General features: G+C 42.3%; 1 protein-coding gene across 5 annotated transcripts; it reads right to left on the reverse strand.

Moving 5' to 3' along the window:
* Window positions 1–6,580: 6,580 nt before the first annotated feature.
* tmem234 (transmembrane protein 234) lies at window positions 6,581–10,487 on the reverse strand. Of its 5 annotated transcripts, none has more exons than XM_046364461.1 (5): window positions 10,330–10,487; window positions 8,297–8,421; window positions 8,045–8,111; window positions 7,773–7,865; window positions 6,581–7,618 (listed from the first exon to the last, which is right to left on the reverse strand). In XM_046364461.1, exons 1-5 carry the CDS (start codon window positions 10,385–10,387, stop codon window positions 7,506–7,508), a joined length of 456 nt encoding a protein of 151 aa, XP_046220417.1. In that variant the 5' UTR covers window positions 10,388–10,487; the 3' UTR covers window positions 6,581–7,505. The 5 variants fall into 5 exon arrangements, with proteins under 5 accessions (XP_046220417.1, XP_046220416.1, XP_046220419.1 ...); XM_046364460.1 differs by having other exon boundaries at window positions 8,270–8,421; window positions 10,330–10,403; XM_046364463.1 differs by lacking the exon at window positions 10,330–10,487 and adding an exon at window positions 10,047–10,292 and having other exon boundaries at window positions 8,270–8,421.
* Between the last annotated feature and the right edge of the window lie 272 nt (window positions 10,488–10,759).

The following is a 10,759-nucleotide window of genomic DNA, read 5'->3' on the forward strand; positions in this document are numbered from 1 at the left end:
GTAAAGTCTTTCTTTGTGTAGGTTCCTAAGACCTGTGGTTTGTCATGTCGTCGAGGGGGGGGTGGATATTTGCTATAAAGGATCCCATTTCCCATTATGTTGACGACTCTCAACTTTTCATTAGAGATACTGAACTGTTGAAAGTCAAAATGCTATTGCAAAAGCTTAATTATTATTAAGGTGAAGATTAAGCATAACTCGTGTGTGATTTGCTCTCTCATCATTTGGTAATTAAGGAAATTTCCACGACACCCTCCTGCAGCAGAGCACCCCCACAACATGATGCTGCCACCCCTGTGCTTCATGGTTGGGATGGTGTTCTTCGGCTTGCAAGCTTCCCCTTTTTCCTTCAAACATAACGATGGTCATTATGGCCAAACAGTTCTATTTTTGTTTCATCAGACCAGAGGACATTTCTCCAAAAAGTACAATCTTTGTCCCCATGTGCAGTTGCAAACCGTAGTCGGGCTTTTTTATGGTGGTTTTGGGGCAGTGGCTTCCTCCTTGCTGAGTGGACTTTCAGGTTATGTCGATATAGGACTTGTTTTACTGTGGATATAGATACTTTTGTACCTGTTTCTTCCAGCATCTTCACAAGGTCCTTTTGCTGTTGTTCTGGGATTGATTTGCACTTTTCACACCAAAGTACGTTCATCTCTAGGAGACAGAACACATCTCCTTCCTGAGCGGTATGATGGCTGCGTGGTCCCATGGTGATTATACTTGCGTACTATTGTTTGTACAGATGAATGTGGTACCTTCAGGCGTTTGGAAATTGCTCCCAAGGATGAACCAGACTTGTGGAGCTCTACAATTTTTTTCTGAGGTCTTGGCTGATTTTTTTTATTTTCCCATGATGTCAAGCATAGAGGCACTGAGTTTGAAGGTAGAACTTGAAATACATCCACAGGTACACCTCCGATTGACTCAAATGATGTCAATTAGCCTATCAGAAGCTTCTAAAGCCATGACATAATTTTCTGGAATTTTCCAAGCTGTTTAAAGTCACAGTCAACTTAGTGTATGTAAACTTCTGACTACTGTAATTGTGATACAGTGAAATAATCTGTCTGTAAACAATTGTTGGAAAAATTACTTGTGTCATGCACAAGGTAGATGTCCTAACCGACTTGCCAAAACTATAGTTTATTAACAAGACATTTGTGGAGTGGTTGAAAAACGAGTTTTAATGACTCCAACCTAAGTGTATGTGAACTTCCAACTTCAACTGTATGTAAGGTTTGTTGGTCTAGTGTATAGTTTAGCAAACTTGGCAATTTATCACATGGAATAGCCTTCATTTCGCAGAACAAGAATAGAGTGATGAATTTCAGAAGAAAGTGCGTTGTTTCTCGTCATTTTGAGCCTGTAATCAAACCCACAAATGCTGATGCTCCAGATACTCAACTAGTCTTAAGAAGGCCAGTTGTATTACTTCTTTAATCAGCACTACAGTTTTCAGTTGTGCTAACATAATTGCAAAAGGGTTTTCTAATGATCAAGTAGCCTGTTAAAATGATAAACTTTGATTATTTAACACAACGTGCCATTGAAACACAGGAGTGATGTTTGCTGATAATGGACCTTTGTACGCCTATGTAGATATTCCATAAAAAAATCTGCCATTTCCAGCTACAAGTCATTAACAATGTCGACACTGTATTTTTGATGAATTTGATCTTATTTTAATGAACAATTTTTTAAATTTTATTTTAAAAACAAGGACATTTCCAAGTGACCCCCAACTTTTGAGCGGTAGTGTATTTTTTTCAACATCTTGTGCTTGTAGGGATAAAAGTAACAGTCTTTGTTAAATGCATGTTTATTCACGCCTGGTTGTTGTTAGTGTGAAAGGATTGATACTACAAGAGGTCCTTTGTATTTTTCTCCTCGAGATTTTGACCAAGACTACAGTGGATAAGAAGTTCTATGAAAAAGATCCTCTACCCCTCCCAAAAGACCCAGACAAGTTGTGTCTCCTCCACTGGAGCCAATGTGAGTAAAACATTTAAATGTGTTAACCCTCGCAAGGTTGCCGGCCCAAACGGCATCCCCAGCCGCGTCCTCAGAGCATGCGCAGACCAGCTCGCTGGTGTGTTTACAGACATATTCAATCAATCCTTATCCCAGTCTGCTGTTCCCACATGCTTCAAGAGGGCCACCATTGTTCCTGTTCCCAAGAAAGCTAACTGAGCTAAATAACTATTGCTCCGTAGCACTCACTTCCGTCATCATGCTTTGAGAGACTAGTCAAGGACCATATCACATCCACCCTACCTGACACCCTAGACCTCCTCCAATTTGCTTACCGCCCCAATAGGTCAACAGACGACGCAATCACACTGCACATTGCCCTAACCCATCTGGACAAGAGGAATACCTATGTAAGAATGATGTTCATCGACTACAGCTCAGCATTTAACACCATAGTACCCTCCAAACTCGTCCCTGGGACCCTGGGTCTCAACCCCGCCCTGTGCAACTGAGTCCTGGACTTCCTGACGGGCCGCCTCCAGGTGGTGAGAGTAGGAAACAACATCTCCACCCCGCTGAACCTCAAAACTGGGGCCCCACAAGGGTGCGTTCTCAGCCCTCTCCTGTACTCCCCGTTCACCCATGACTGCGTGGTCATGCACGCCTCCAACTCAATCATCAAGTTTGCAGACGACACTACAGTGGTAGGCTTGATTACCAACAACGACGAGACAGCCTACAGGGAGGAGTTGAGGGCCCTCGTAGTGTGGTGTTAGGAAAATAACCTCACACTCAATGTCACAAAACAAAGGAGATGATCATGGACTTTAGGAGACAGCAGAGGGAGCAGCCTCCTATCCACATTGATGGGACAGTAGTGGAGAAGGTGGAAAGTTTTAAGTTCGTCGACGTACACATCATGGACAAACTGAAATGGTCCACCCTCACAGACAGCGTGGTGAAGGCACAGCAATGCCTCTTCAACCTCAGGAGGCTGAAGAAATTTGGCTTGTCACCAAAAACACTCAAACTTTTACAGATGCACAATCGAGAGCATCCTGTCGGGCTGTATCACCGCCTGGTACGGCAACTGCTCTGCCCACAACCGTAAGGCTCTCCAGAGGGTAGTGAGGTCGGCACAACGCATCACCGGGGGCAAATGACCTACCCTCCAGGACACCTACACCATCCGATGTCACAGGAAGGCCAAAAAGATCATCAAGGACAACAACCACCCGAGCCACTGCCTGTTCACCCCGCTATCATCCAGAAGGCGAGGTCAGTACAGGTGCATCAAAGCAGGGACCGAGACTGAAAAACTGCTTCTATCTCAAGGCCAACAGACTGTTAAAACAGCCATCACTAACATTGAGTGGCTGCTGCCAACATACTGACTCAAATCTCTAGCCACTTTAATAATGGAAAAATTGATATAAATCTAGCACTAGCCACTTTTAACAATGCCACTTTATATAATGTTTACATACCCTACATTACTCATCTCATATGTATATACTGTACTCTATACCATCTACTGCATCTTGCCTATGTCGTTCAGCCATCACTCATTCATATATTTTATGTACATATTCTTATTCATTCCTTTACACTTGTGTGTATAAGGTAGTTGTGAAATTGTTAGCTTAGATTACTTATTAGATATTACTGCATGGTCGGAACTAGAAGCACAAGCATTTCGCTACACTCGCATTAACATCTGCTAACCACGTGTATGTGACAAATAGAACTGTTTGGCCATAATGACCATCATTATGTTTGGAGGAAAAAGAGGGAGGCTTGCAAGCCAAAGAACACGTGCGTCCTACCTGACAGGTGGCGAATTGCATCTCTGCATGTCTGGCAGACATATCAGTGTGGATGACTGATCATCACCTCAAGCTGAACCTCGGCAAGACGGAGCTGCTCTTCCTCCCGGGGAAGGACTGCCCGTTCCATGATCTCGCCATCACGGTTGACAACTCCATTGTGTCCTCCTCCCAGAGCGCTAAGAACCTTGGCGTGATCCTGGACAACACCCTGTCGTTCTCAACCAACATCAAGGCGGTGGCCCGTTCCTGTAGGTTCATGCTCTACAACATCCGCAGAATACGACCCTGCCTCACACAGGAAGCGGCGCAGGTCCTAATCCAGGCACTTGTCATCTCCCGTCTGGATTACTGCAACTCGCTGTTGGCTGGGCTCCCTGCCTGTGCCATTAAACCCCTTCAACTCATCCAGAACGCCGCAGCCCGTCTGGTGTTCAACCTTCCCAAGTTCTCTCACGTCACCCCGCTCCTCCGTTCTCTCCACTGGCTTCCAGTTGAAGCTCGCATCCGCTACAAGACCATGGTGCTTGCCTACGGAGCAGTGAGGGGAACGGCACCTCAGTACCTCCAGGCTCTGATCAGGCCCTACACCCAAACAAGGGCACTGCGTTCATCCACCTCTGGCCTGCTCGCCTCCCTACCACTGAGGAAGTACAGCTCCCGCTCAGCCCAGTCAAAACTGTTCGCTGCTCTGGCCCCCCAATGGTGGAACAAACTCCCTCACGACGCCAGGACAGCGGAGTCAATCACCACCTTCCGGAGACACCTGAAACCCCACCTCTTTAAGGAATACCTAGGATAGGATAAGTAATCCCTCTCACCCCCCTTTAAGATTTAGATGCACTATTGTAAAGTGACTGTTCCACTGGATGTCATAAGGTGAATGCACCAATTTGTAAGTCGCTCTGGATAAGAGCGTCTGCTAAATGACTTAAATGTAATGTAAATGTAACACCATCCCAACCATGAAGCGGGGTGGCAGCATCATGTTGTGGGGTTGCTTTGCTGCAGGAGGAACTGGTGCATTTCACAAAATAGATGGGATCATTAGTATGGAAAATGATGTGTGTATATATTGAAGCAACATCTCAAGACATCAGTCAGGAAGTTAAAGCTTGGTCGCAAATGGGTCTTCCAAATGGACAATGACCCTAAGCATACATCCAAAGTTGTGGCAAAATGGGTGGCCATCACAAAGCCCTGACCTCAATCCCACAGAAAATGTGTGGGCAGAACCGAAAAGCGTGTGCGAGCAAGGAGGCCTACAAACCTGACACCAGCTCTGTCAGGAGGAATGGGCCAAAATTCACCCAACTTACTGTAGGGAGCTTGTGGAAGGCTACCCGGAACATTTGACCCAAGTTAAACAATTTCAAGGCAGTGCTACCAAATACTAATTGAGTGTATGTAAACTTCTGACCCACTAGGAATGTGATGAAAGAAAAGAAATCTCAAATAAATCACTCTACTATTATTCTGACATTTCACATTCTTAAAATAAAGTGGTGATCCTAATTTACCTAAGACAGGGAATTTTTTACTAGGATTAAATGGCAGGAATTGTGAAAAGCTGAGTTTAAATGTATTTGGCTAAGTTGTATGTAAACTTCCAAATTCAACTGTATGTTAGCACAGCTGAAAACTGGCCTTTAGACTGCTTGAGTATCTGGAGCATCAGCATTTGTGGGTTCGTTTACAGGCTCAAAATGGCCAGAAACAAATCATTTTCTTCTGAAACTCATCAGTCTATTCTTGTTCTGAGAAATTAAGGCTATTCCATGTGAGAAATTGCCAAGAAACTGATGATCTCGTGCAACGCTATGTACTACTCTCTTCACAAAACTGCCTAACTGGCTCTAACCAGAATAGAAATATGAGTGGGAGGCCCCGATGCACAACTGAGCAAGAGGACAAGTACATTTAGATTGTCTAGTTTGAGAAACAGACGCCTCACAAGTCCTCAACTAGCAGCTTCATTAAATAGTACCCGCAAAACACCATTCTCAACGTCAACAGCGAAGAGGCGACTCCGGGATGCTGACCTTGGCCAATAAAAATAAAAGATTAAGATGGGCAAAAGAACACATACTGCCTAGAAGGCCAGCATCCTGGAGTCGCCTCTTCACTGTTGAGACCCTTGTTTTGCGGGTACTATTTAATGAAGCTACCAATTGAGGACTTGTGAGGCGATTGTTTCTCAAACTAGACACTAATGTACTGGTCCTCTTGCTCAGTTGTGCACCGGGGCCTCACACTCAATTCTGGTTAGGGCCAGTTTGCGCTGTTCTGTGAAGGGGGTAGTACACAGCGTTGTATGAGATCTTCAGTTTCTTGGCAAATTATCGCATGGTATAGCCTTCATTTTGCAGAACAAGAATAGACTGACGAGTTTCAGAAGAAAGTTCTTTGTTTCTGGCCATTTTGACCTGTAATCCCACAATTGCTGATGCTCCAGATACTCAACTAACCAGTTTTATTTCTTCTTTAATCAGAACATCAGTTTTCAGCTGTGCTAACAATGGTAAAAGGGTTTTCTAATAATCAATTAGCTAATCTAAATGTATCATTTTAAAAGGCTAACACAACGTGCCATTGGAACACAGGAGTGATGGTTGGTGATAATGGGCCTTTGTACGCCTTTTATCTGCCGTTTCCCGCTACAATAGTCATTTACAACATTAACAATGTCTACACTGTATTTCTGAGTGACCCCAAACTTTTGAACGGTAGTGTACATTGAATGTAAAGAATTCCTCTTCATCAAAATAAACTTGGAAATATACCAAATGAAATATTTTATCTTACAAAAACAGCAACATCCTCTGATTGTACAGTACAAGCATTTTGGGTTAAATGCCATTATTTCTGAATAAAAAGTGCAATAAAACAGCAAACAGACTACAGTTTTTCCCCACTCAACATATCACCTTGCATGGAACGCCTTTGTAGTTTCATATCAAAATAAGTTACATTAAGACATTACAATGTAATAACGGTTTCTCTGACCTTGATATACAGTAGCAGCACTGTGATTTCAAGATATGAACTCTAGTTGGTCTATGTTCAACACTAACACATTGACTGTGGTCTTCTATAGGCCTATAGTCTAGTGTTTCTATGGGCAGTATTCACACAACATGACAGCAAAGTGGCAAGAATTGCTGACTCGGCCTTAACTAGATAGGCAATAAATCTGGACCCCGGCTGGAATAAACCCCACTTGAACTCTGTCACAGTTGTTATAAGGTGTGGAAGCCACAACATTGTGCATGATGAGTTCCCACTAAGCTCATTTGCATTCTCTTCTACATGTTGTCCAATCACTCTACTGCCTGGCTGGTGTAGGTCAGGATTGTGTCCAGTAGGGAGAAAACGTTTTGAAACAGGGACTGGGGAGGTAGCTTACTACTTGAACTTGTCCAATAAGAAGCTGTCATTTTCATTATCTGTTACAAAATGTTGTGTTCTACAGTGATATGCTTGGGTCCCTTTGGATAGCCTAAACACCGCTGTAGTTGAAATATGTTACGTAAAGTCACAAAGTCACTTCTATTGAAGACATAACTAAGCCTATAGAAAGTACCCTAGACAAGAAACAATAACTTGAACTAGGTGGTGTGTGATAGAACCTTTTAAAATGTGTCCAGTCATCTTTTTTTAGAGCAAGACCCATAGAGATGTACTGTGCCGATACAGTATCTATTTCTATGGTGAGACCTTTGTGCCATTCTGCTGCCCCTTGCTCTCAGTCTCACTGATGGAGCTCACTATGCATAGAGTGATGCCCACCATGGTGAGGACCATCCCTCCAACAGCTCCTGCAACAAACAAACACACAGAGACGGTGTGTGAAAAATGAGACAATCCTCAATGCAATGTGTGCTAAGGCTAACCAAACAGCCCAGAGAGCGGTGGCAATGTTGTAGAATGTGTGCCATTATGTTTGGAGAGTGGTGACCACACAACACTTACTTTTCCCTCCAAACTCCTCCCCGAGTAGCTTCCCAGTGAGCATGGTGAAGAGGAAGGTGAGGGAGTTGGCCACGGGCACAGCCAGAGACAGATCTGTAGGAGGGGAGGGGGGTGCAAAAAAAGAGTGAGGTAGAAAAATCTGCATCTAGGGGCAACTTCAATCATGCGATTTGGAGATAAGAGAAACCTGAGGAGGATGAGATTGTGAGCAGTCAATGTGTAAAACAGTCATCCTCTAGTTCAACATGTTTTAGTAGTAAGATCTAGCTCACCTGTGGCGGCAAGAGTGAAGTAGTACACCAAGGACCCACTCTGATTCAGTAGGAATGGTATCAGGTACTGCAAATGTAAAGGGACACGTTGTTATAGGCTACATCTGCTATAAATAACAGGAAAAGCATGGAAAGTATATTTGCATCAATTAAGAATTACATCCAAGACTATAGGCCTAAATGGAAAAAGTTTTAGTCCCTCTCCAAATACAAGTGTCAATTTACCTTGATGTTTAAAAACAGGAACTTAACCTCTGCCAGGAAGTGAAGAAACTTGCTATCCTTTTTCACATGTTCAATCCCCTCAGTGCCTCTCTTCAGAAATGGGTTGGTGCAGCCCCACAGCACAGCTACCAGCAGGAGGCATAGTACCTCCACTAGAAATTAAATGTCTGTCAATCATCTGTCTTGATTAAATTGGATTCAAACTGTTAATTCTAAGTTTATGATAAACACAATTTCCGTTGATAATGGTACTCATGTTGGACAAACAACAATGCCCATGTGCACTGCCAACAACCACTCAATTATTATATTTGTCTTATCACCTAAAACCCTCACAAACTTTTGAAAGCTTATTTTCCACCATAATTTGCAAATACATTCATTTAAAAAATCCTACAATGTGATTTTCTGGATTTGTTTTTCTCATTTTGTCAATCATAGTTGAAGTGTACCTATGATGAAAATTACAGGCCTCTCTCGTCTTTTTAAATGAGAGAACTTGCACAATTGGTGGCTGACTAAATACTTTTTTGCCCCACTGTACTGTTCTATACTATTCTATGGTATCTCATTCACTTAATAATGTTCACATATCTGGCATTACTCATCTCACATACTGTATTCTATACTTCTATCTTAGTCCATTCCGCTCTGATGTCGCTCTTCCAAATGTATAGTCTTAATTCATTCCTACTTAGATTTGTGAGTAGTGGGTATATGTGGTGTAATTTGTTAGACATTACTGCATTGTCGGAGCTAGATGCACAAGCATTTCGCTACACCCGCAACAACATCTGCCTATCACGTGTATTTGATTTGATATTCTGGCCAGAAAAGTGAGAGTACAAAAAGATAAAGCTCTCTCGCTTATGACATTTGCTCAAGATGTATTTTACACAACAGGTGTTACACATACATATTTCCCCACGGTCTGTTGAACTGTTCAAAACGTGTGAATTTAACGACCATGTAAATATATTCAAACTCTTTTATACCTTGATTGAAAGCTAGCTACAAGTTACTAACTTTTGACTTTCCCTTAGCTAGATAATGCTACCCGGAAGCTGCCTTAGCAAAGCCCTCGTTAACGCTTATTCGTTTTCTCTTGTAATTCAGTTATCGGCTTCAACCTCAGTAAATAATCAATCCAGCAAGCTCGGTTTCATTGTGTGACTAATACAATAAATAAGGACTGTTAGAGAGCCATGTGTAAGTATATAGCTACGCTAGTATACCCGATTTACTAGCTAGCTACTGTACTTACCCACGGACACCATTGTTAAAAAAGAGTACTGAGTCGCATTCAAGTCACCTACGGTAAACAGTTCTACAACGTTGGCTGGACACTCCGTCAAACGTAGCAATTATATCTGATAGTTTTATTTCAGAAGCGAAATAAAAGCATAAAATGTCGATATATATATATTTTGTCAAGCATTGTGGTCTTAATCAATTTACTGTAAAATCTTAAACTGGAACAGACAGTTTGAACTTCCTTGCAGATATAAAACAAACAATCATAGTCAAAAATATAAAATTCCCAGTTTATGCTAGAACACCAACTTTAAGAGGTTTTAAAAATAGGTTATATTTCATTCAAAATTCCATGACATAGAGTGAGACATTAATGCCCGATTTAATATGTATTTTTATTAGATTTTATTTAACCTTTATTTAACTAGGAAAGTCAGGCAAATATAACTCATTCACCAATACATTCCTTGGTATTAGGTTGTAAATCACAGCTGGCCTGGTAAGATTTTCTGCTTCCACTTACTCAGTTCCAGCCGTCACCACGAGCCCATCCTCCCCAATTAAGGTGGCACCAACATTCTGTGCTCTTCGTGGTTGTTTGATCAATAGGACTGTAAAGTTCCCAAATGTAAGAGGACTCCCGTGGTATTTACATATTTGCATAAATCGATTTAGGTATATGTATTTTGTGGCTTTTGGCAAATGCTTTCTAATGATCTAAAGTGCCGTTGTCGCTAGTGCCTGCAAACAGACAGCCCAGTTCAAAGTGAATGATGGCCGTATGGCTTATTTGCATATAAGCTTACTGTAGCAGTGCTTGACCATGGTGCACAGGTCTGTGTAGAGTCCGGTGCTGAGGTCCATTCAGTTCGCTTGAACGTTTGCTACGCTGCGGAACGTTTTGTACAGATTGACACGTTTCCCAAAAACGTCCTTGTATGTTCTTGGAACAACCTTTGACTTATTTTTGCTTACATTTGGTGTGTGTGGCTAGGTGTGGGCTGAAGCAATGAGTGGACATATTTAAAGGGCAGTGACCATGCTGAGAGTGTTCCACAACCCAACACCTCCCGTTTGTCAACTCGTCTTTCAGTACAGCACTGTTTCTGTTCAAGTGAACATTACAGAATGTAAAAATGTACTATCAATTGTCCAACCCACGGCTGCTAAAGAATTTTCACAAATGCTTTACTCCACATCATTCCCAAACATTCCATGAAAGTATGAAAATGTGAA

Source organism: Oncorhynchus gorbuscha, linkage group LG10, assembly GCF_021184085.1.
Source record: "Oncorhynchus gorbuscha isolate QuinsamMale2020 ecotype Even-year linkage group LG10, OgorEven_v1.0, whole genome shotgun sequence".
NCBI classification, from domain to species: domain Eukaryota; kingdom Metazoa; phylum Chordata; class Actinopteri; order Salmoniformes; family Salmonidae; genus Oncorhynchus; species Oncorhynchus gorbuscha.